This window comes from Musa acuminata, chromosome BXJ3-5 (assembly GCF_036884655.1).
Source record: "Musa acuminata AAA Group cultivar baxijiao chromosome BXJ3-5, Cavendish_Baxijiao_AAA, whole genome shotgun sequence".
Lineage (NCBI taxonomy): Eukaryota > Viridiplantae > Streptophyta > Magnoliopsida > Zingiberales > Musaceae > Musa > Musa acuminata.
Window position 1 is genome coordinate 4,536,810 of NC_088353.1, and position 22,892 is coordinate 4,559,701.

At 43.5% G+C, this 22,892-nt stretch overlaps 5 protein-coding genes across 9 annotated transcripts; 3 read left to right on the forward strand and 2 right to left on the reverse strand.

The window, feature by feature from the left end:
- The first annotated feature begins 203 nt into the window (after positions 1-203).
- Positions 204-1,178, forward strand: LOC135637821 (glutathione S-transferase U10-like). The gene is made up of 2 exons (XM_065150637.1): positions 204-619; positions 750-1,178. The coding sequence occupies exons 1-2, from the start codon at positions 299-301 to the stop codon at positions 1,053-1,055; spliced, it is 627 nt and encodes a 208-aa protein (XP_065006709.1). The 5' UTR covers positions 204-298; the 3' UTR covers positions 1,056-1,178.
- A 5,162-nt stretch (positions 1,179-6,340) lies between these two features.
- LOC135638722 (NDR1/HIN1-like protein 6) lies at positions 6,341-7,404 on the reverse strand. Its single transcript, XM_065152032.1, has one exon. It carries the CDS (start codon positions 7,226-7,228, stop codon positions 6,467-6,469), a length of 762 nt encoding a protein of 253 aa, XP_065008104.1. The 5' UTR covers positions 7,229-7,404; the 3' UTR covers positions 6,341-6,466.
- A 563-nt stretch (positions 7,405-7,967) lies between these two features.
- LOC135638721 (disease resistance protein RPS2-like) lies at positions 7,968-11,540 on the forward strand. The gene has a single exon (XM_065152031.1). The coding sequence runs from the start codon at positions 8,676-8,678 to the stop codon at positions 11,304-11,306; it is 2,631 nt and encodes an 876-aa protein (XP_065008103.1). The 5' UTR covers positions 7,968-8,675; the 3' UTR covers positions 11,307-11,540.
- A 3,624-nt stretch (positions 11,541-15,164) lies between these two features.
- Positions 15,165-18,604, reverse strand: LOC135586456 (ferredoxin-thioredoxin reductase, variable chain-like). 5 transcript variants are annotated; one of them, XM_065151858.1, is made up of 6 exons: positions 18,462-18,603; positions 16,947-18,133; positions 16,762-16,847; positions 16,489-16,690; positions 16,336-16,402; positions 15,165-16,196 (listed from the first exon to the last, which is right to left on the reverse strand). In XM_065151858.1, the coding sequence occupies exon 6, from the start codon at positions 15,848-15,850 to the stop codon at positions 15,359-15,361; it is 492 nt and encodes a 163-aa protein (XP_065007930.1). In that variant the 5' UTR covers positions 15,851-16,196; positions 16,336-16,402; positions 16,489-16,690; positions 16,762-16,847; positions 16,947-18,133; positions 18,462-18,603; the 3' UTR covers positions 15,165-15,358. The 5 variants fall into 5 exon arrangements, with proteins under 5 accessions (XP_065007930.1, XP_065007928.1, XP_065007931.1 ...); XM_065151856.1 differs by having other exon boundaries at positions 16,489-16,631; positions 16,728-16,847; XM_065151859.1 differs by lacking the exon at positions 16,947-18,133 and having other exon boundaries at positions 18,462-18,604.
- A 1,603-nt stretch (positions 18,605-20,207) lies between these two features.
- Positions 20,208-21,217, forward strand: LOC135638643 (uncharacterized). Its single transcript, XM_065151855.1, has 3 exons — positions 20,208-20,393; positions 20,458-20,663; positions 20,764-21,217. The coding sequence occupies exons 1-3, from the start codon at positions 20,304-20,306 to the stop codon at positions 21,020-21,022; spliced, it is 555 nt and encodes a 184-aa protein (XP_065007927.1). The 5' UTR covers positions 20,208-20,303; the 3' UTR covers positions 21,023-21,217.
- The last annotated feature ends 1,675 nt before the right edge of the window (positions 21,218-22,892 follow it).

Here is a 22,892-nt window from a genome sequence, read left to right on the forward strand (position 1 = left end):
CTTCTTGGAAGGTAGAGAGTCTTTGTAGGAACAGTAGGCCTCAATCGGAAAATTAAAAAAAATCAGCAACTGTTCCATCATTTGAACTCTTCTTCTTCACGCCTATTGATCTGATTCGCTACTCCCGTCTACTTGGGAAGCAAGTTTGTTCGTTGTTATCTACTTGAGTCAGATATCAATTCAATCCAAAATGGATGGTGCATACTTTTCTTTGATGAAAGTCAATACCAGACGGCATCGTTTGTTATAAAGAGATCACACCCTGCGCGATCGAGTTGGGAAAAAGGAAACAGCGTCCATGGCAGATCAACCGAAGGAAGTGAAGCTCTATGGGCATGGCTTCAGTGGGTACTGCACGATGGTCCACTCTGCCCTCAAGCTCAAGGGCGTGGCTTTCGAGTACGTCGAAGAGGACCTCCAGAACAAGAGCGAGGCGCTGCTTAGGCTCAACCCCGTCTACAAGAAGGTGCCGGTTCTCGTGGTGGATGGTGAGCCGATAGCCGAGTCACTTGTCATCTTGCAGTACATCGATGATGTGTGGAAGAACCCCCCCCTTCTCCCGGAGGATCCTTATCAGAGAGCCAAGGTCCGGTTTTGGGCAGATTATGTCTACCAGAAGGTACTGGTATTAATTCCTTGTCTATTCCCAGAATCATCCACTTGCTCAGAGCTCGTAGATTGATGTCATCTGCAATCTAATGTCGATGCTTACTTTGCTCAGAAGCAAAACTAATGTTATCTGCATGCAGTTGGTGCCACCCGTGTACCGTATCAGAACGTCCGAGGGAGATGCTCGGAAGAAGGCAGAAGAGGAGTTCAGAGAGAACCTGATCACCTTGGAGGACGGCATCCGAGAAGAGCTGTGGAGTGCTGGGGGATCATTTATCAACGGTGAGAAGCCTGGGCTCCTCGATGTGATCATGGGTTCCTGTCACACGGGGCTCAAGTACCTCGAAGATGTGGCCGGCGTAAAACTGGTGGAGAAGGACAGGACGCCACTCTTGTGCTCGTGCATGGAGGCCTTCGTCGAGCTTGACGCCGTCAAGGGACCATGATCCCATTCGATGGAATCCAATAATGTGCGCGAGCTGTCCGCGATAAGACTTCCGCGTCATCTTGAGCTTGATTTATGTGTCATTTGGTATTCATCAACATAAATATACGTATATATTGTGTGACACTACAGCATACACGTAGCAAAATTTCATTTTGGAGTCTATTTCGTAATTAATTCCCAGCAAGCTTTTTCTTAATTTCCTGTTCAAATTGTCCCATGAAAGATTTGATTGATCTGTTCGGTAGATAGTTTCCATTTGGATTGGGAAGACCAGTTAAATGACAACACATCTAATCGATATATTAAGCTAGGATTTTACAGGTTGACTGTGGTTTCAATGTCAGAAGACTGACATATATCCAAAGAAGATGTCTTGTAGGGCGATTCTTGTCAAAACTAGCTTGTCTTCCGGTGAGTCTTTGATTCCTCGTTGAATTGTCTTCGGTGTTAGACACCTTCTATTACAGCCTGTCAAAAATACAGGAAAAAGATTTGATTTTTATTAAGATTGAAGTCTCCGTTCCAATGGTCTTCTCGAGTCCTTGCCCAAATGCCAAGTTCCTCATCTCTTGTTTTCCCAGCTCTGTTGCTTCTTCATCTTTCTGTAGTGCCATTGTTGTTGAATTCGTAAGACCTGCAGACAGTGATCGATGGTCGATGCTCTTCTGTCGAGTTTCTTTGCTCTACTGTGGCAAGTGTGAGCTCATTCGAGACGGTTTACACATAAAAAGTGAGGTGCCAATGATACATGCAGAAGCAGCGGCATGACACAATCAAGGGAGCCATAATGACCTCCTGTCATTCCTCTGTTGCTCCTGCTCGAAACACATTGTCCACAGCCCTGAGTAGCTGCAACAAGGGCACTCTAGAGGCAGGCATGACTTCCTCACCATGATTTGCCCTTTGTAGTTGCAGCTATGTTTCAGAAGAGAGGCCATGCAAGCTAATCATTCCCCTGTGAAACTACAAGTGCAGCAAACTTCTCTCTTCCTCTGTCCAGCTAAGGATGTAGGCTTCACCAACAAAAAGAAGCAGACAGATAAAAGAAGGTGAAACATAGCAAGCAAATCTTCTCACTGAAAGCATCATCATCCATGGATCATTGTTTTTGCTGCATCAAGCTCTTAAGCAGACACTAATAGGAAGTGAAAACTACCAGAAAGCAAGTCTCATCACTAGTGAAAACATCAACATTCATGAGCCGCCATGGATTCCTACTTCCATGTCAAAGGCCTTCAAAAAGTAGGCAACCCACCCACCATCATCACAGCAAAACATTCCCCCTATACATCCCTCAAAGGGACAGGCCAAACGAACCCTTCCTAAAACAACAGAGAAAACAGAAGCTACAGAGACAGAAAGCCGGGACAGCCATCATCAAAGTTGAGTGCATAGCTAAAAGGGTCGTAGTGGAAGCTGAATCGCTGCTTGCTTTCCCTTCCTTTCGCCAGCTGCCTCCTTATCTCCGCTCTGAGCCTCAAGTAGAGGCTCTTAAACCTCCTCTTCCCTCCACCCAGCACCACTCCGGCGTCTCCTAGAGCTGCCACCACTCCAACGGCCACGGCCATCTCCACCTCACAGAACGCAAACGGCACAAAAGACTGTGACGAAGGAGTTGCCTTGTTTTATCCTGTACTCAGAAGAGTGGGGGCAAGTGAGATAGAAAGAGGCTTCCTGGGCATGTCTTGAAAGTATAGTGGAATGTGCAGCTACATACGACGGAAGAGGACGGTGGAGATGCTCCTTTTGTCTACCCTTCGTTTCAGCTCTCGCTTTCACAATTTTAGTGCGTCACATGGGCGAATGAGATGTCACATCTATTGTCTGATGGATATGGATAGAGGAGACGGCAATAATGTTCGAGGGATGGCAATAATGTTCGAAAAGAGGGAGAGGGGTAGGAATAGGTATACATGGATGTTTGGCCTCGAGAACGAAAGCAGTTCTCGGCTTCTATCGGCTTCGACAAGCAAAGCTCATTTCAAGGCAATTACACAGACACAGCGCAAACACAGCTGCCTTGAGCTGGTCAATGTAGCTCGCCATTAGTTCTTTTTCTCTTTCGATACATGAATGTTCCGCTGAAACCTTACTTGATTCATCTTTTAATGCCGTCTTCTCTCACAATTACCGTAGCTGTAAAGCCTGTGACTGCGGCCATTCTTTATTATTTTGAGGTGCTGCAGTGTTTGCCTCGTAGTGTCTCTTGTATCTTTTCATGCGCTTTGAAGCTAAAGGTCAAGCGAGGACCCGAAGGAAACAGAGTGTGTGCACCGTTCCATCAGTTCGACTCGAGACAGGGTGAGGTCAAGTAGCCGCCGCTGCTGCTACTGCTCGGTTTGCAAGTGGGATGTGAGGTGAAGCTTTCAAAAGGCACAAGGTGCTTGGCACTTGATCGAACAACTGGGGTCAGGCGGATGTAGCTTTTGGGCTTCTGCGGTGCTGCCTCGGGGTGGCAATATTCCAGCTTTTAATGCGGGTGGAAGTCGAGATCGGCGGACGCAGAGATCCTGTCCCTCCTGGCCCGCCGAGGATGCGAAACCCAACTCTCTTCCCCGCTCTGTCCACCACGATTTGTGCCCTGGGAAAGACACGTTAATGTCGAACTTCACGTGGCCTTTTGTCCATCCTTCGCTTTGTTCTCGTTCTCACAATCCATTATTATTTGAGGCCAGATGACATTGATTGCTAACGAAAAATGCTGTCCCTTGGCCGATTAAGTCAAAAGGCTCACGTCCTCCTGTCAGAAAAGATCAGACTGAGACGAGGCCATCGCCCGTCCCACAGCCCTTCGCGAGTTCCCATGGCCACCGCCCCCATCGTCCATTGAACCTGTTCGCTGGGGTGCGAGGTCGGAATAGTCAATCTTTTTCGAATATTTTTCTCAGTATTTTTTAATCCAATTTTCAACTCAAAAAATGATCTTTAAATAATATACTTTATTATATTTTTTTTAATTATTTTTTACTCAAGAAAATTTAAAATATAAATATTTCTCTAAAAAATAGTCGAAGAAATTATAACTTATATTGCTTTTCACGTACCACATATTATTAGACGTGACTTGGAGGAGTCCTCGTGAAATGATCCGTGCAAGGAATTCTGCCTTTTTATATGACAAGATAGGTTGAAGCCATGGCAGTGGCGGTCCGAAGGAAGAAGAGATGACGGCTATGATTAGGTTATGAGAAGTCTAGGGACCGTCACAGGCGTTAGGTGTTGCCTGCAGCTGTCTGCAGGCTTGTGAACCCGTAAAGGAAGATGGGATTAATGGCGATGGGAACTGTAAGGTCGTGAAGATACCAAATATCGTTCCTCTACGAGGCTGTTCTGTGTGAAGAACTGCAGAGATTGGCGATCACCACACTCGCATCGCGAACTCAACCACAGTCAAACTTGGCTTCTGTGTTGGGTTCCCCTTGCAAAAAAGTACGTGACTATAACTGTGCAGCTGAATCAAGAAAATATGAAACGATGAATACAAAGAAAGATGATAATTTATGGGTAAATTTTTTTTTTTTTCCTTAGCAAAACGTTTCTTTTTTATTTATTTTTATATTATATTTTTTTATTGATAAGATTAATTATGACTATGGTTCGTCACCTCTATCCCACCATGAAATCCTAGTCACCCTTGTCTATCATTGTCAAGATATCGCTAAGGCTTCGACATTCCCCGACCATTGCTTCATCTAACACATCATTTTCTCCCATGATCAAAAGAATGACTTCCTCGTCTCTAATGTCGTTCTTATATTTTTCCATTGCTATTTACCTTCTTCTCTATATCGATATCGATGTCATTTGACTATCGTCAAATGAGATTGATAAAGAAGAGGGAAATGATGATGATAGGAGAGGGATGAAAAGAATATAAGTAACAAAGCTAGGAGCGATGTCATCATCCTCCTCATCGTAGAAGGAGATGATGGGAAATCTCATCTCTTAAAAAAATAAGAGTTACTCTATAAAATAAAATAAAATATTAAAAAATTAGAAAATTTACCCATATTTTATTAGCTATATGAGAAGGAGTTAATGTGTTATATAGAAGATGTCTTTCATGTACCTCGTTTGCATAATCAAAAGTGAGCCCAAATGATTTCTTTGGTCTCCTGTTCTTTCACTGTGATGACTTGGTCAACACAGACTCGGTCACGACCGAAACAGACTTATCGCTATACGTTCTCAGCTGCCCGCCCTTGAAAGTGTTTATTACTTCTGTTACGGAATGTAACTTTTTAAGCCGTGGCCTCGGGGCTGTCGCGACTCGGTTCGGGGGTCCGGATGTCGGGGATCTCGGGCGCAGCTCCTCGGGGTCTCCTGGCGGCCTGGCACCGTGGTTCGGGTCGACGGTTCGGTTCGGGAGACAGCTCCGCCGCAGCTTCAGGAAGAGGCAACACCGTCTCGCACCTGCACACAGGTCGGGCCGGGAGCTCGGCCTGACCCCTCCGACGATCAAATTAGAGAGAGATGTGGAGGGGATTGTGGATGAGGCAGAAGAATAGCCTCTGAGTGTTTTGTATCTGAATGAGTTCCTCCCTTTTGCTTAGGGCTCGGGGGTATTTATAGATGGGGTTTTGATGTTATCTAACATTGTCACTGGGGCTGCGTGGGAGGCCGAGCTGCTGCAGGGTATGGCGAGCCTCGGGCAGTGTGCTGCAGGGTACGACGAGCCTCGAGCAATGAGTCGCTCAGGGGAGACTGTCATGGCATGTCACATCGCCATTTTTTCCCATATCAACTTCGATCATGATTGATTCTGTGTCATGGTTTGACTGCAGAGGCCAAATGGCCGCAATACTCTCTGCAGCAGATATGCCTTTGGTGCAATCTGTCGGCCATAACTTTTGACTTTGACTTTCTGGTGAGTAATCTTTGACTTGGTTGTTTCATATATTATTCATATTGCAAACCTCTAAGCATCAACAATGAAGCACAAAGAAGAACTGCAAACTTCATATGATTCCATACTCATTACCTACCTCCGAAAAGAAGTAATTCGAAGCATACTATGGGTGATGATCCTATGCGAAAACTATTCTGAGGTGAAGTGGATCAGACCTACGGTTTACCAACCACAATTACTTTTGATTATTCTACACAAGTCAGTGGAGTTGATGAGCTAAAAGTATCCAAAACTTCCAGAGAGATCAGACTGGTTTTGCTTTCAGTCAAACAAATGCAGTATACTATATCAGAGGAATCACTCATTTCTTGCTATTTCTTCTGCTGATTGCTTCCAATATTTTTATCTGCACTCCATTAACAGTAAGGTAGGAATTCACGGGTGAATAAATCCATATATAAATAAGAATAAATACTAAGAAAATAATACAACACTGTGCCATCCATCCAACCAATATGATCCAACATGAAACAAGCGAGAAGAAGAGAAGCAGTAAGAAATCAAAGCTTTAAACTGAACTTGCAGCTGCTGTTCTTGATCCGAATCTGGTTATTGGCGGTCAAGCTATCCACCACCAAGCTGCATCGCACTCGGGAGGTCACCTTCCACAGCTTCAGTCCACCCAGCTTCACCCGCACCGGCACGTCCCCCTTGAAGTCCAACGGCACCGTCCCCGTCTGCTGCTGCTGCTGCAGCTCGTTCATCACCGTGCTCCCCAGCTGCACGTCCCCAGACAGCACCACCCCCAGCACCGTCGTGTTCCGGTGCCCCTGGTAGAACTCCGGCAACGTCCCCTGGCAGAGGTCGTAGCCCGAGTACAGCACGTTCAGCCGTGAGCCGCTCACGTAGTAGATGCCGATCCCCTTGTTGGGGTTGGTGGCGGTCACCGTCACCTCGAAGGTCGCGTGCGCGGTGAGGTTCTGGTCGACCGAGAAGGCGGTGACGCGGAGGCGGTCCACGGAGTACTTGGGCAGCTTGGGGTCGAAGACGAGGTACAGTATTCCGAGCGTGGCCGCGACGGCGACGACGAGGAGGATGATGGTGCAGATGGTGCAGCAGAGACACCTGCAGCAGCAGCCACGGTGCTTCTTCGGCGGCCGAGAGTGCGCGACGGGGAGAGTGCGTCGAGGGTACGGCTCGGGGTCACCCTTCTCCGACCTCGAGAGCTCGCGGGGAACGAGAGGAACGGTTGGCTGCGGCGCCTCGACGTCCACCGGGTGGATCCGCTGCTGATCGGCCATGGGGGACTGCTTGGTCGTCATCCTGCCTTCTTCAGCCGCGGGGGAGCGATTACTTGAACGGATTGGCCTTCTTGTGAGAGGTTTTTCTTCAGAGATCAGACTTCCGTGCCTTTCATATATAGATTTAGCGTAGAGTGCCGCGTTTCTTCGAAGCCTTCTTCACCTTCTCCCACCTAATTGTGTATCGGAGCGTGTGCGGGGTTTGAAGCGCAAACGACGCGTTCACAAAGTGTTCGGTTTCATTACCGAGAGGGTCTTCAAGCTCACGACCGCCTGCGGTTTCGTAGAACTATCCAAGCAGCCTCTAATGTCAATCTAATGACGTCGCAAAGCTATAAATTAAAAGACGATATCATATTAATTATAGAGGTTTGTGAGTGTTGGTAGGGCAGATTTAATGTGGCACCAACAAGCCGAGTAGTCCATCAGGGAAACTTGCACAGGTCAATCCCTTTGGGAAGCTTCTCACTCCAAAACTGAAGTCACAAGTGAACACAGAGAATAAGAGAATGGTCCCTGCTATATTATTTATTTGAGGAGGTGGAGGAGCTCATCATGCCAATAGACCATTCTCTTACAGGTAGAAATGCCATCAAGTGACATCAGTATAAGAAAAAATCATGTACAGATTAGTTTATTCTGATCTGCTCCATATTGGTGTCAACAAGTTCTGTAAATTATTAGCTCATTCAGGGAAACTTTCATTGGGTTTAGTCCACCTGCCCTCTTTGAGGGTTCATATAATAACATCAGATCTGAGCCATGGTGATAGGAGATTGGACCCGTCATGGCTGCAGTAGCCATCAAGAAACGAGCAACAGCCTCTGGAAGCTGTGATGTTTTCCTTTTTTAACTTCCCTTACCTATCAATTTCAACAGTACAAGTCCCCTGCAAATAAAACATTGAATTGGTTCATGTCTCTTTGCTTGCTGCAGTAATCTGCTGATGTTGTAAGGACTGAGAAGTGTTCTGATATGCATCACCCATGAAACCTAGCTAACCTTGATAAAGATGCTTGTTTGGAGACAACCTACCGTGGCCATGAGTGTGAAGAAACAGTGGTCACCTCCCCTGGTTCATCTTCGTCACCTCACGAGTGTGACGAAACTTCCAGGATGTGTACACTGCATTACCTTTGTCTTTCCTCCAAACATTGTGTACGGAAGCCAATAGGAGATGGAGTTACTGTATTATGTGCTGTTCTTGAAGAGAGAGAAAAGAAAAAGGAAATTGACTTGATCCATTGACGAGAGGCTTCCTTCGTGGTTATCTCCTTTGAGATGCCAGCTTAGACTACCAAATCGTCGAGTCCATCCAACAACATCTTGTCTCGATTCATTTGTTGAATCTTTTCAGCGCTTCCTTTTGCCAGATAATTCATCATCATTCCCTTTGCAAAGGCAGATCTTTCCATCATATGCTCCGACCACAAATTTCATTTCATCATTCCCTTCTATTCTTTCAAGCATGGAGTCTGTGCTATCAATCTTGGAATCCGTATTTAGCCCCATTATTTCCTTCTTCACTCGAATCTTCGGCTATGCCTTGTCCTGTGAACAGTACATAGAGTCGCTGCAGAAGGAGATCGGTGAGCTACGGAGCAAGAGGGACGATGTGAAGCGAGAGGTCGACCGCGAAGCCAGGCAAGGGATGGAGGCCACCAACGAGGTCTTGCTCTGGCTCAAGAACGTGGAGGACCTCGAAGCCGAGGTCGGCAGGATCGTGGAGGAGTTCGATGCAAGGTTCGCCAATCCGGCGGACGGGACGTCCAAGCTTGTGCTCCGGTACCAGCTCAGTAAGCGGGCCGACGAGGCCCGGGACGAGGCCAGCAGCCTCAAGGGGAAATCCAACTTCTACAAGGTTGTCGACAAGCTGATGCCGGTCCGATTCGAGGAGCGGCCGGCCGCACTCACCGTCGGCATGGATTCCATGCTCAAGCACCTCGGGGGCGCTTATGCCGACGAAGACGTGGGCGTCATCGGCGTCCATGGCATGGGGGGTGTCGGTAAGACCGCGCTGCTCAACCGGTTCAACAACGAGGTACTCGTCCAAGCCACCCACCTCAACGTGGTGATCTCGATCAGAGTCACCAGAGATTTCGATGTGGAGAAGACGCAGAGGGCCATCGGCGACCGGCTGGGGCTGTCCTGGGACGAGCGCAAGACCGAGGACGAGCGCGCCATGGTCCTCTACAAGGTCCTGAGCAAGATGACGTTTGTGCTGCTGCTGGATGACCTGTGGGAGCCCCTGGATCTCGCGACGGTGGGAATTCCGACTCCCACCGGCCACAGCAAGGTCATCCTGACGACCCGGATCGAGGACGTCTGCGACCGCATGGACGCCATGAAGATCAAGGTTGGGTGCTTGGAGTGGGAGGACGCCTGGGATCTGTTCAAGAGAAAAGCAGGGGAAAGGTTGATCCGCGGCGATCAGGAAATCCGCCACCACGCCGAAGAGCTGGCCAGGAGATGCGGCGGATTGCCACTCGCGCTGATCACAGTCGGCCGGGCCATGGCGAGCAAGAGGACCGCCAAGGAGTGGAGGCATGCCGTCACGACTCTGAGCAACACACCATGGCAGCTACTGGGCATGGAAGAGAACGTTCTCCATCGCCTGAAGCTGAGCTGCGACAAATTGGATGATAGACTGAAGACTTTCCTGCTCTACTCGTCCCTGCACATGGGTATGAATCCGATGCACAAGGCTACCATCATAGATTTGTGCATCGGAGAGGGAGCCATAGACGACTTCGACAGTCCTGAGGATGCTTACGGCGAGGGTTACGATCTTCTTGGTGTCCTGAAGGCGGCGTCGATGCTTGAGTGCAGCGGGGAAGATCATGTGAAGATGCACCCTCTCATCCGCGCCATGGTGTCATGGATAGTTTGCGAGTGCGGGAAGAAGGATAACAGGTGGCTGGTGCAAGCAGGCGCTGGGTTAGCAGAAGCGCCAGACGCCGAGAAATGGGAAGGAGCAGAGAGGATCTCGCTGGTGTCCAACGAGATCAGCTCGCTGCCGGAGGAGCCTCACTGTCCGGCGCTCTTGACGCTTCTTCTCAGCGGCAACCGCGGGCTGCGCACGATCCCCGACGGCTTCTTTCGCTCCATGGCATGCCTCAGAGTCTTGGATCTGTCGCGCACTTCGATCGAGGAATTGCCACCCGAAATCGGCACTCTGCTTCAGCTCCAATACCTCGATCTTTACGAGACCAGCGTTACGTGCTTGCCGAAAGAGCTGGGGAATCTGGTGAAGCTCCGGTCCTTGCTGCTTTCCGGCACGCCTCATCTCAGGACAATCCCGAACGGAGTAATCGAAGGTCTCACCGAGCTGCGAGTGCTGTGCATGTACGCTAGCTATGGAACTTGGAGGGCGAGCTCCTCTGGAGCAGGGATCAGCTTCGAAGAGCTGGAAGGGCTGAAACGGCTGAGGTACCTCGACATCACCCTGGAGAACGCTACCAGTCTGCAGAGGCTATCGAGGGCTCGCCGCCTCGCCATGTCCACTCGCTACATGCACATAAGAGGCTGCCTCGGACTGACCACCATCCAACTTCCTTCTCCTTCGCTTGGGAGATGCATGAGGGGCTTACGGTGCCTTCGGATCTCGCACTCCAGCAAACTGGAGGAGATCATAGTTGGTGGTGGCAGCACTGGGAACGAATGGTCGCTGCTTCCCAATATGCACGTCCTTATGCTTCAGCAACTGCTGAAAGCGAGGATCATCTTCAAGGATCGAATCTTCCCAAACCTTCGGTTTTTGCATGTCTGGTATTGCAGTGGGATAGAGCAATTGATCAGGTTCGAGGATGAGGCGGGGGAAGGGCAAGAGCCTGAAGTGGTGGCTGCCTTCCCCCACCTAAAAGAGTTGCACCTTGTAGGCCTATCGGAGCTGAAGAGCCTTGGAGGCGAAAGGAGAGTGCTGGCGTTCCCCTGCCTGAGAGTTCTTCAGGTGAATGAATGCCCAAAGCTGAAGGAGCTTGGCATGGTGGGGGAGGAGATGACTGCCATCTTTTGCAGCCAAGAATGGTCGGATGGACTGGAGTGGGGGGATGACAGAATTAAACAAGCTCTCAGTCCCCTTTTTACACCGTTGCAGTAATTGATTTGAGGTTGTCTTCTGCCTCCCTCTGTTCTCACTTCTTTACATGTATATCTATTTATCTGATTCTTTTGGCCACATGATACATGCATCCCATACAGGAATTCTACAAAGTTCACTGTTCCTTTTGTAATCTGGATTGCACTGCACTGAGGAATTCAATATTGTGTTCAAAATTTAGTAAATCTAAAAGATTGATCACTGAGGAAGGTAATAATTAGGATTGCATATTTATTACTCATCTGTTTCTGGGTTCAGAATCTCTGTGAAAAGCTATCATGTGTCTCAGATATGGGACTCCAGAAGCTATGAGATCTAATTATTCAAACACCGCAATCAAGAATATGGAAGGAAAATACCCAATCAATCAGGAGTCAGTCTTCTTATTCAGTTCTATGAGGTTCTAATCAAGAATATGAAATGATATCTAAAAATAAAGAAAGAAAGAAAGATTTATGGATTCCATAAATATAGCAAAATATTATTCAAGGAAATTGAGAAAAGTTTTGCATCTTCCAGCTGATGCAAATAAATATGATTTATTTTACTGCCACAATTCAAAAGAGCCTCATATCAATTAACCTTTTTCTAGATTAACAGAGGGGAAGTCCCATTGAGAGAAGAATTATATCCACAGGGATTTCGGAACAGAGGAAGAGAGAAACTCTTCTCATATATTGCTAAGCCACATAGACAAACGGGCTGCACTGCTTTAACTGATATACTGCTAAGCCACAGCCCCACGCAAAAGCTGCAATCCATAGTCAACGACAAACATGCAGAACTCCAAGCAAGCAGACCAAATTGCATAGATGATATGAGAACGAACCATTCATCAGCAAGGCAAGGAAACATCACTTCCCTATAGACAACCTAATATGGTCAGATTGAGATGTGGAACAGTTTAGCAGAGCATAGAGACAGCAAGTAATGGCATAAGGGAACAACTGCTAATTGCAACCCCCTTGAGATCACCCTCCATGAATATTCATCTAGTTCCTTATACATGTCATCTTAGCACATCCACAAACCAACCACAACGAAATATTATTCATTGCTTGAAGTGTCAATTTGTATAATGCAAATCAACTCTAATTTTTTTGCAGAAATCATCAAGGAAGATGATACATGACAAATATATGCCTACAAGAACTAGTTGTACTCCAAAATGTCTTCAGGTGTTTTGTTGGAGCTACACAATGGTGTAGCCATCAACCAACTCCATAAGGCAGGAACAGAAGATTCTGGAATACGAAATCTACAATCCAATAGCAAAAACTCTCAAGTAATAGGCAAGGCGACTAAAAACTTCAAAATAACTGAATAAAGGAAAAATGTGAAGCGTAAAACAAGAAAAAGCTTCCAAACAACAAAGAGTACTTTTTGTAGTTACACACAGCCAAACCTTATTGACCAGAGGTGAAGAATCATTATATAAAATTCTGTCAAAAATGAAGATTCTTCTTCTCTACTGGCACAATATTAAGTTTAAAAACTCCATTTAATTGTCACCTACACATCAACGACAGCTTCAGATTGAGTTTCGTTGTCTTCTCAAAAGATAATATGCATGATGTATTTAGGAGAGCCAAAAGTCACATAAGGATAAACAAACAGGAGTTACCGTAAACATACAGCAAGGAGGGACATTGTTCAATTATTTAGACAGATATCCTTTGATGAGATTTTTTCTTATTTCGGTGCCTTGCTTGATTCTGGTGCATATTATCAGTTATAAACATGATGCTTACTAAGTAGGATGATATTTTCCATTGCATATAGCCAAAAAAAATAAGGCTTACAAACAGGAAAGTATAATACAATATAGAATAAGCATGTTTAAAAAGAAAAAAGGGATGCACTTCAAAGAAGGTGCCATGGAAGCACTACATAGAGTGAAGAATCCAGAATATTAGTTGTACCGAAAAAATGATTGTAAGAAAAAGAAACCATACATGCCATGAGGACCTCCAAGTTACTCCTCAGCAATTCAATGTACTTATAAACCAATCAATTTCCTGACAGGATTGACACTATCTGCATGTGACTTTTATACATGGTGTACATAAAGGAGTGTATGACACTCATGGAACAAGAAGAACTACTTAAAAATGTTTAACAAAAGCAAGTGACTGGAGACAGACAAATGTCAAAAACAAAACACCAAATCGGAAACATAGGAACCCAATAAATCGCTGGATTGTTATAGAAACCACACTTGAGCAAGCAAACACAAACTGAAGGGAAAAATAAATTAAGACATTTATTCATAGTTAAACTCTAAGGACTTCCTTAATTTCCTCTGTTGGTTTGACAATGGGAAATAGAAACTATAAGACCAACCAAAGATTATAGCAAACAAGAATTTGCAATAGTGCAGAACAAATGTCATGATGCTGCCCAGCAACGAAATTTACAATAGTGCAGAACAAATGATTAGTTCACCAGTCCTTTTCCTATTTCAGATGACTGACAAACAAGCTATCTTCCTTACATCAAACATATCATCCTTAGAACCATAGTTAAATTTCTTACCTCAGACTTCCCAGTCATAAAGGGCTACTTCAACATTTGGTGATCATGTTCATGCTCTAATATGTGCCTTGTAGATCTTACCAATTCTTGAACTCATTACAATCTTAAGTCCCAGTCACATGAGGAGTCAGAATATGCTGTACTAAGATATCTGACCTATATGATAAATCATCAAGACACATGCTCATTTAAATTGGTTAACTGACTAAGTTCCAAATAGAGCAGATTTAACCTGCCAGAATAATTGGAGAAGCCATGCCATTAAGATATATCAAATTTCCTAACTTAGTTATCATTGTGCATTCAACTGCATGGGTCTGACCATCTTACTGTCTATCCACAAACCAGTTTTCATTCACTAATTAGAAACATAAAGTTAGATACCAACAGTCTAACGATTAAAAAATAAAGTTGACAGTTAATAACTTCAAAGAAAACGATGATTGTGATCTAGGGTAATAGAAGGGCCAAAAGTTTCAGACCCTATAAATAATGGCATCACTGAGACAGATCAACCCTGAAAAATCCTTGTCAATCTCCCAGGTGGAAAAATGAACAGGAATATTAAACAATTTATACTCACATTTCTATTCTGAGAAGAACGTCAAAGTCTAAGAAAGCACAGGATAGAGTAACAACTGGAATAAGGTTAAGCCTAGTCCAAAAGTCTTACATAAAATGTACTTCGAGTTGTCTAAATTATAAGAGTAACCATCAGCCACAAATGTAATCAGATTATATTAACAGCATCTACAGTTTGCAAGAATGAAGGTAACAATGCTATAAGAATACACAGAAGAACAAGAGCACAATGAACAAAAGACAAGTTCTATTGCCTGAAAAGCAGGCAACTTACATTACAGAGATTTCAAATCAACATAATCGTCATATCACATTCCAACCATATTATTGTAGGAATTGACAATCCAGTATCACGACTGGAGAAGGCACTCCCAATCCGGCATCACAATTGGAGAAACAGTATTTCTCACACCCTGATCCTTTACCAAGAAGCTTCTTTAGGTTCTTGATGCATTTTCAAGCATTATTTGCAGGAATCAGAATCCAAGAAACCTCAAATTTTAAGAATTGATTGAAGCCCAAAGAAAAACAAAAGTTGAATGCAACAACTTGTTCCAGAATTATAATTGTACCAGGTGAAGCAAAACAGTCAATCATACATCTTATTCAAATAAAGTTTTTATGGCAAGGGAAAAAATGCTGGAAGGCATCAAAATCAACAATAAGACACAAATTATGTGGATCCACTGGATCACAACAACAATTATGAAGTTCATAATGTCAGCTGAAACAGAGATATCATATTCGGAAAGGAACTTGGCATCCTCAATGTTCGCCTTTTTCATTTTTACTTGTACTAAATAATAATATACAGACATGTATTACCATATCAACAGAAAGCTAAAGAAAGAGTACTTGCCAAATTCCATCAAAACATCTCGCTTGCCACGAATTTGGAATCTGGCATCTTTATATCGAACTTACACATCATCTGCTCAATCTGAGGACGGCAAGTACTCGAATTCATCCTCCTTGAGATGGGCGAAAAACTTGACAGGGCGAGGTTGACCTTCAACGTCGATTTTGAACTCGACTTTGAACGGTAGATTAGCGGAGATCCTCTTTCCTTTCCAAACCCCAACATACTGCTTGATTACCCCTTCCAAGCCGTTCAGATCCAACTCCGGCGCCTTCTGCACATGGTAAACCTTCAGAGGCACCTTAACCCGGACCCTTTTCCCAATCTTAGCCGCCGCCTGCTGTTCCTCCTCTTCTACCTCCGACGAGGACGAGGAGAGGTCGGTGGAGACGACGATCTGGCACGAGACGCGCCGCTGGGCGACCGGGGCTCGCGCGGCGAGTATCGCCGCTGGCGGGGAGGAGGCGACAGCCGGGGGAAGAGGGGGAACAGCAAAGGGAGGGCACCGACAGAATATGGAGGAGGCGAGGGCAGGAGTGGTCGTAGTGGCGGTCGCGGGTGTCGGCATTCTTCCTCAGGCCTCGATCTCGGGTTGTAATCTTCCCTTCGAAATTTTTACCCCTTCTTTGGGGCTTTTCGTCGAACAGTTAACCAAGCGGCACGGTGGATAAGGCGTGGACGCAACAAGCGGCGCACGTTGCAGCGAAGGCGCTCAGATATGTTCGCTTGCTTGCGGGGTTGGAAATGAGAAGGTGACACGTTTGGCGATGCAAAGATAAGACCAGGACGCGCTCTTTTGTGCTCCAGAATCTTGGGCAGTCTTGTAGGAGGTGAAGAAATTTTAGCGAACATGTGGTGCACAGGTTGCGAGGTCCCAACCACAGATTTATGAGGACTCTATTAGTTTATGGAGGCTGTGAGCAACAGAAACACCACCATTCAAGTGAGACGCTGTTTCCACTTACCATAACAATCTTCAAATTAAAACATAGCTCAATATGATTGACTGCAGAGAAGTTCAACGAAAAATAATACAGTGGCAAGGGTGATCACCAGTATTATGGGTCACAATACCAACGGCAGTTCTCGAAACATTAAACTTCACACATACTGCTCCCACCTAAAACCAAAAAGAAGGATCGAATTGAACAGCTCAATCATCAGCTACTGATGGAAAAGGTACTACAGATATGCAGCATATTTTACCACTATGATAACACTTGGTTTCGCCTTAGGATTCATAGCATTGTTGTAGAGACCTTCCCAAGCTTCTGGTCCAGCGCTGCTACCATCTTCATCACTCTTCAATCCTCTTTTGCCAATTAGAATTGTAGGTTTCTAAGGCAGACCTGAGATCCAATTAGAATTGTAGTAGTAATGTCCAGGACAAGAATCCTTAGCTCCAAACCTGCAGCCAGAGGCAAGAAATAATCAGGAAGACTGACCTGACTTGATGCCTTGTAAGGTAACAACAGTTACATGGTCATCAGCTTTTGCCAAATTGCAGTTGATCCTGTCTTGTTCGATAGATTGTACTGTAGGTCAGCTGGAGGCATAACTGGAAACTGCAATTACCAGCTCTTACTAATAAAAAACCTCTTAGGTAAAAAGGTTAACATACGATTAATTGATATCACAATCATGATGGTACGAGCAATGCCAACCATGTTCAGATGCATCCTGTGGATTTTAAACCTCAAATATATATGCCTGCCTGAATATAAACATGCAAGTCCTGGTCTGAGAAGTTCTTCCAGGAAGAAGCATCCCTTAAATAAAAAAAGATCAGGAAAAAGGCAAAAATCAGATATTTTATCATATTAAAGTTTCCAGGATGTGAAAATCCAAACATTATGGTACATAGCCATCTGATTTTCAAGATAACTTTTACCGCGTCCAACTTTTATCATGTCCAAGTGTCTCATGTTACAATATAACTTGATAAAAGTCAAACAGCACAAATATTAAGTTAAAAAAGCATTTGATGCGAAGAAACTAACAGAATACCATTTAAATATAACGTGAAGTTGCAAAAGTTGAGTTGTGTTTGTTGTCAAACTATAATATGCTGACAAGAACATACTGTTTGTGATATCAACATCTTTCTGTGTAGAAGCTTGTTTTTAACTTAAAAACTGATAATGGAGGCTGTTAATTGAGCTACACCTACTTGGCAAATTGCTAATCATGTCTGAGTCATTCAACACATTGCTCTTACATTTTCCTCTATTTCTTTCAAACACACATATAGGGAGGAGATTAACATGCCGGCTAACTGGTTGGCTAATTTTGCTAAGACTTCCAAGTACACTTTTTTGTGGAATGAAAATTTGCATCCTGATCTTCTATGCTTATATCCTTCGATGAAAAGGATATCTTTTGTGCTTGAGCTTTGAGTTAATAAAGTTTCTCCTTTACAGCAAAAAACAAAAAACTTGAAACTACCAACTAATCAACTTGATCCCACATGTTGACCGGGACTCTTAGGTGATCCCTTCATTGAAATTAGATTCAGCTTACCAAAATAAGTCAGATAATCTGAAGGAGAAAAGAACTTGCCAAGACTAAGTTCTTTGTCAGTTTTCATGTGCAAACTAGAGGGATCTGGCAGAAGCAAATAAATACCACAATTTGTAAAAGACATTAAGTTTGCAGATCAATGACCATTAAGGAAAGACATCCAAGACATAGGTATTCTAGCCCAATTTAGAAATCAAGAATTCAACTTTCTAAATAAAACTTCCATAAGCAAAGATAATCAACAGTAAGAGAACAGGGCAACTAAATCTTGAGTCCTTGGATCAAGAAACAGCTCCCAAGCTGGATCCATCCAGAGTGCTCCCAACTTTCGCTACAGAAAGAACAAAAGGAATGAAACTCGAATTATCTTTCACCAGCCACAATGACAATGAAGCAAACTGTGCCCTAACCATAAGGCTTGCCCAAGGCTTATAGCAGAATTAGTACAACAAATGACATGACATGACATGATTTCACATGCAACGATTCCAAGAACGAATGGAACACGAGTAAAGAAACAAATCTACAACTCCAATCAAAAGAACTCCCGTATCAAGATCCTTTTAGAGGGAAAAAATTATCATAGACAAAGTTAAGTACAAGAACATAAATCAAGAGAAACCTAAGCAAAGAAAATGAGTGGGTAAAGAGAATCTTACTCGGTAGGAAGCGGTGCACTTGAAGAAACTCAATAGGTTAGTTCAGGATTCGGAGCCCCCAAACGGGGCGCAAAAGCGACGGTGGACGGTGGGCGGTGGGGGAAGAGTCGGGAGAGGCGGAAGGCGAGGGATGCTAAGCGTAAGACACAAGGGAACCGTCAAAGGTAACCGTCTCCGCGGGGGAAGGGTTATTTCGAGATCCGTGCTTCCCTGATCAAGGACCGATCGGCGGCTAGTAATGACCAGCTCAAGGCGTTGGACCTGTTTCCAAAGAAACGGGCCCACGGTTTGGTCTGATCGCTTCATGTCAACCGTCGGTCGGAGCTGATGAGGTCCGCCAGCTCGATGGCTCACGTGATTGGTGGTATGGACTCTTAAGTCAATGTTTCTTTTATATATATATATATATATATAGTAATAGCAAAAGATGATAGACGATAAAATTATGACAATTAAAAAAATTAACACTTGAGAGTTAATGAATTTTTTTAAGGGTTAGAAGATAATTGGTGTTAAATGGGTCTACAAAATAAAGCTAAAAAAGAATGATGAAGTTGATAAATACAAAGCTAAAGGTTATAAGTAGAAATTTGACATTGATTATAAAAAGATATTTGCTCTTTTCTAAAGACATGACACAAATACTAATGGTTATTGCAAATACCTTTTTGACCTATCTTCTAGTTGGATGTAAAATGAATATTTTTATACGAACAATTACAAAAACCTTTAGCTTTGTATATATATAAGGTTATATATATAAGGTTACAAAAACCTTATAATTGTATATATAAGGTTATATAAAATTTAGAAATTAACATAAAGCATATAATTGAAAAAGGTTTTATATGGACTAAAATAAGCTCAAGAAGATTTTCAGAAATGCGCATATGAACGAACATACACTTTTTATTAAAGTTAAAAATGAAAAAGAAATATTTATTATATACTTAATAGGTAGATGATCTGATTTATAATGAAAATAATAAAGCCATGTTTAACAAATTTAAACAATTTGATATGGGAATGATGCATTATTTTCTTGGTATAGAAGTTTTATTGGCATCTTTATTTCTCAAAAGAAATATGCACAACATTATGTACTTGTCAAGCTATATGGTTGAGAATAATGCTCAGTAATTAAACTTTTCAAAAATCTTGTTTTGCATAGAAATAGAAAACACATTGATATCAAGCATTACTTCTTACCAAATTTGACGAATAATCAATCGATTTTATCTATTACAGGAGTGATGATTAGATCACAAATATCCTAATAAAGCCTATCAAATTTACTTTGTCCAAACTATTGGATCCAATTTGAAGAAGAATTCTAACTAAATATGAATATTTTATATAGAATGTTGGGATAAGTTAAATAGAACTTTATAAACAATGATAAGATTTACCATTATCTTATCTAAGAAGTTTTAGATTGATGAGTTAGTCATTTAAACTATTTTATTTTATTTTTTAAAATAAAGTTTGATTATTTAAAAAAATTCTTGTAAGCATATTTAAAGGGCACAATGAAACAATTTCAGTGTTTGTTTCCTCTCATTTACTCTTCTTTCCAAGTTGAGATGTGTGTTTGGTGCACAACTTTCCGGTAAACGACGACGAGAACAGCAATCTCACACAACCACTTCACGCATCATCTATTTTGCTGGTGCTCAATCCACCTCGCAGGCCCGAAGACAGCCTACCGCACACACGAAACCTCTTCTAATATTTATTGCTTCCCACGCCATCTTCGCCCCCCACCGACGCCCACAACCACCCTAAACAAGAGAGAGAGAGAGAGAGAGAGAGAGATCATTGCGATCACGTCGGTACTGTGTCATGGCGTCCAAGCTCATCCTCGTCCTCGTCTTCCTCTTCGACGTCATTGCCTTCGGCCTCGCGGTAGCCGCCGAGCAGCGCCGCAGCACGGTGAGACCACACCCTTCCTCCCCCGTGCCCATCTTGCTCGAGCCTGATCTCGTCGACGTTGCAGGGTAAGGTAGTGGCGGACTCGGAGGACACCTACAACTACTGCGTGTACGATTCCGACATCGCCACCGGCTACGGCGTTGGCGCCCTCCTCTTCCTCCTCCTCGGCCAGGCCATCCTCATGGTCGTCAGCAAGTGCTTCTGCTTCGGCCGCTCCCTCGGCCCCGGCGGTCCCCGCGCCTGCGCCCTCCTCCTCTTCCTCCTCTCCTGGTACACATACCTATACGGATCCCCGTCTCCCATCATCTCCGAAGACCTCACCATCGTAGTTTACTTGATGTGGACTTTCGGGTGGTGATTGCTGCTGCAGGCTGACATTTATCATAGCGGAGGCGTGCCTACTGGCGGGATCGGTGCGGAACGCGCACCACACTCGCTACCGGAACATGTTCTTCGACGGCAACCTATCGTGCGAGACGGTGCGCAAGGGCGTGTTCGGGGCCGGCGCCGCCTTCGTCTTCTTCACCGCCGTCCTCTCCGAGCTGTACTACGTGTTCTACGCCAAGGCGGCCCGCGACTCCGGCACGGCGCCCCTTGGCGCCTCCGTCGGCATGAGCTCCTACCACTAGATCTCGCTCCCTGTTAGCGCAGGCGAGACTCGGATTGGCTGCATCGGTCTTTGTCGATTGCCGGTGGGGACAGTACCACATTGTGGATTCTTGTTTGCACGTAGTTTGATGATTCAGGCCCAATTGTATGATCAACTTGAAATGTGATAATATCAATTAAATGAGCTGCCATGCTACAGTAGTATAATGCTCGAACTAGCTTTGATTCATAGTTATCTATCTAGATAGTTATTATGATCTAATGGCTTCTTTTTACTTGCATCGTAATATTCTGTTTTGATATCAGAGCTTAGTTTCAATCTAAACCGAGTATTATAATTTTTAATGCAATTTATGTCTCAACCCCTTATCCCCATCTTCTGGGTATTATGGCTTCTGGGTATTATGGCTTTTAACGACAATTCCATATCTCAACCCCTTATCCCCATCTTCTCGGGCAAAAGCTATGAATTTTAGAGTATCAAGATAAGACTCTATTCAAATCTTAAGATCTTTGAGACTTAATAAAGAATGGATATGCAGATCCAGATGACGAAATCAGGCTGAGGGAGAATAGAAAGAAGGACTGCTTTGTTCTTCATTCAACAAGCTGTATATGAGACGATCTTCTCAAGAATTGCAGTAGCGACAATCTCAAAGCAAGCTTAGTTGATACTTCAAAATAAATTTCAAGGCTCATCAAGGGTGATTATGGTAAAACTTCAAACCCTCCGTCGTAAGTTTGAAATTTTATTCATGAAAAGCAATGAATCGGTGCAAGATTTTCTTTCTCGAGTGACTGAAATTGTTAGTCAAATGAAATCTTATGGTGAACATCTTCCTGATCATATAATTGTTGCAAAAATTTTGAGAAGTTTAATTCCGAAATATGATCATATTGTTGCCGCAATTGAGGAGTCAAAAGATTTATCTACATATTCATTTGATGAACTAATGGGTTCCTTACAAGTACAGAAGTAAGGTTGAACAGGTCACTTGAAAAAAGTGAAGAAAAAGCATTTCAGGTTAAGGGAGAGTCTTCTACGTCAAAAGAAGACAAAAAATTAACAGGAAGAGGACGTGGCAGAGGAGGATTTCGTGGTAGAGGAAATGGAAGAGGAAGAGGACACTTTGATAGGCATGATGAACAAGGGCAATAAAATTATGATAAAAAAAATTACAAAAGTGGAATTCAATGTCACTATTGTAAAAAGTTGTCACACGAAGGCAGATTGCTAGAAAAGAGAAAAGCAAGTAAGCTATATAGAGAAAAATGAAGAAAATAGTAAGTTGTTTATGACTCATTCACAAGTTCATAATATCTCAAATGATATTTGGTTTCTGAATAGTGGATGTTCTAACCATATGTCAAGCATAAAATTAATATTTAAATATATTGATAAGACTCACAAGTTGAATGTTAGACTTGGAGATAACAAGCAAATCCAAGTGGAAGGGAAAGAAACAATTGAGGTGAAGACAAATCAAGGAAAGGTAAAATACCTTGTTTTCTTTGTTCCTACTTTATCACATAACTTGTTGAGTATTGGACAATTGATAAATGATGGATATTCAGTAATATTTGATGATGGTTCATGCACTATTAGAGATAAAAAATCTGGTTTAATTATAGTAAATATTTGCATGACACAAAACAAGATGTTTCCACTTGATGTGTCAAATATTGAAAGGCATGTGCTTATCACAACTCAAAAGAATGAGTCTAGTTTATGACATTTAAGATATTGACACATTAACATTAAAGGTTTAAGATTGTTAAGTAAAAAAGGAATGGTTTTCGAATTGCCCAAGATTAATACACTTGATATATGTGAAGGATGTATTTATGGCAAACAAAGTAAAAAATAATTTCCTATTGGAAAAGCATGGA

Coding starts and splice junctions, on each gene's coding strand:
- LOC135638643 (XM_065151855.1), top strand. CDS start 20,304: ATGGCGTCCAAGCTCATCCTCGTCCTCGTCTTCCTCTTCGACGTCATT. Junction 20,394..20,457: donor CCGAGCAGCGCCGCAGCACG/GTGAGACCACAC, acceptor TCGACGTTGCAG/GGTAAGGTAGTGGCGGACTC. Junction 20,664..20,763: donor CTCCTCTTCCTCCTCTCCTG/GTACACATACCT, acceptor TTGCTGCTGCAG/GCTGACATTTATCATAGCGG.
- LOC135638721 (XM_065152031.1), top strand. CDS start 8,676: ATGGAGTCTGTGCTATCAATCTTGGAATCCGTATTTAGCCCCATTATT.
- LOC135638722 (XM_065152032.1), bottom strand. CDS start 7,228: ATGACGACCAAGCAGTCCCCCATGGCCGATCAGCAGCGGATCCACCCG.
- LOC135637821 (XM_065150637.1), top strand. CDS start 299: ATGGCAGATCAACCGAAGGAAGTGAAGCTCTATGGGCATGGCTTCAGT. Junction 620..749: donor CAGATTATGTCTACCAGAAG/GTACTGGTATTA, acceptor ATCTGCATGCAG/TTGGTGCCACCCGTGTACCG.
- LOC135586456 (XM_065151859.1), bottom strand. CDS start 15,850: ATGCCGACACCCGCGACCGCCACTACGACCACTCCTGCCCTCGCCTCC.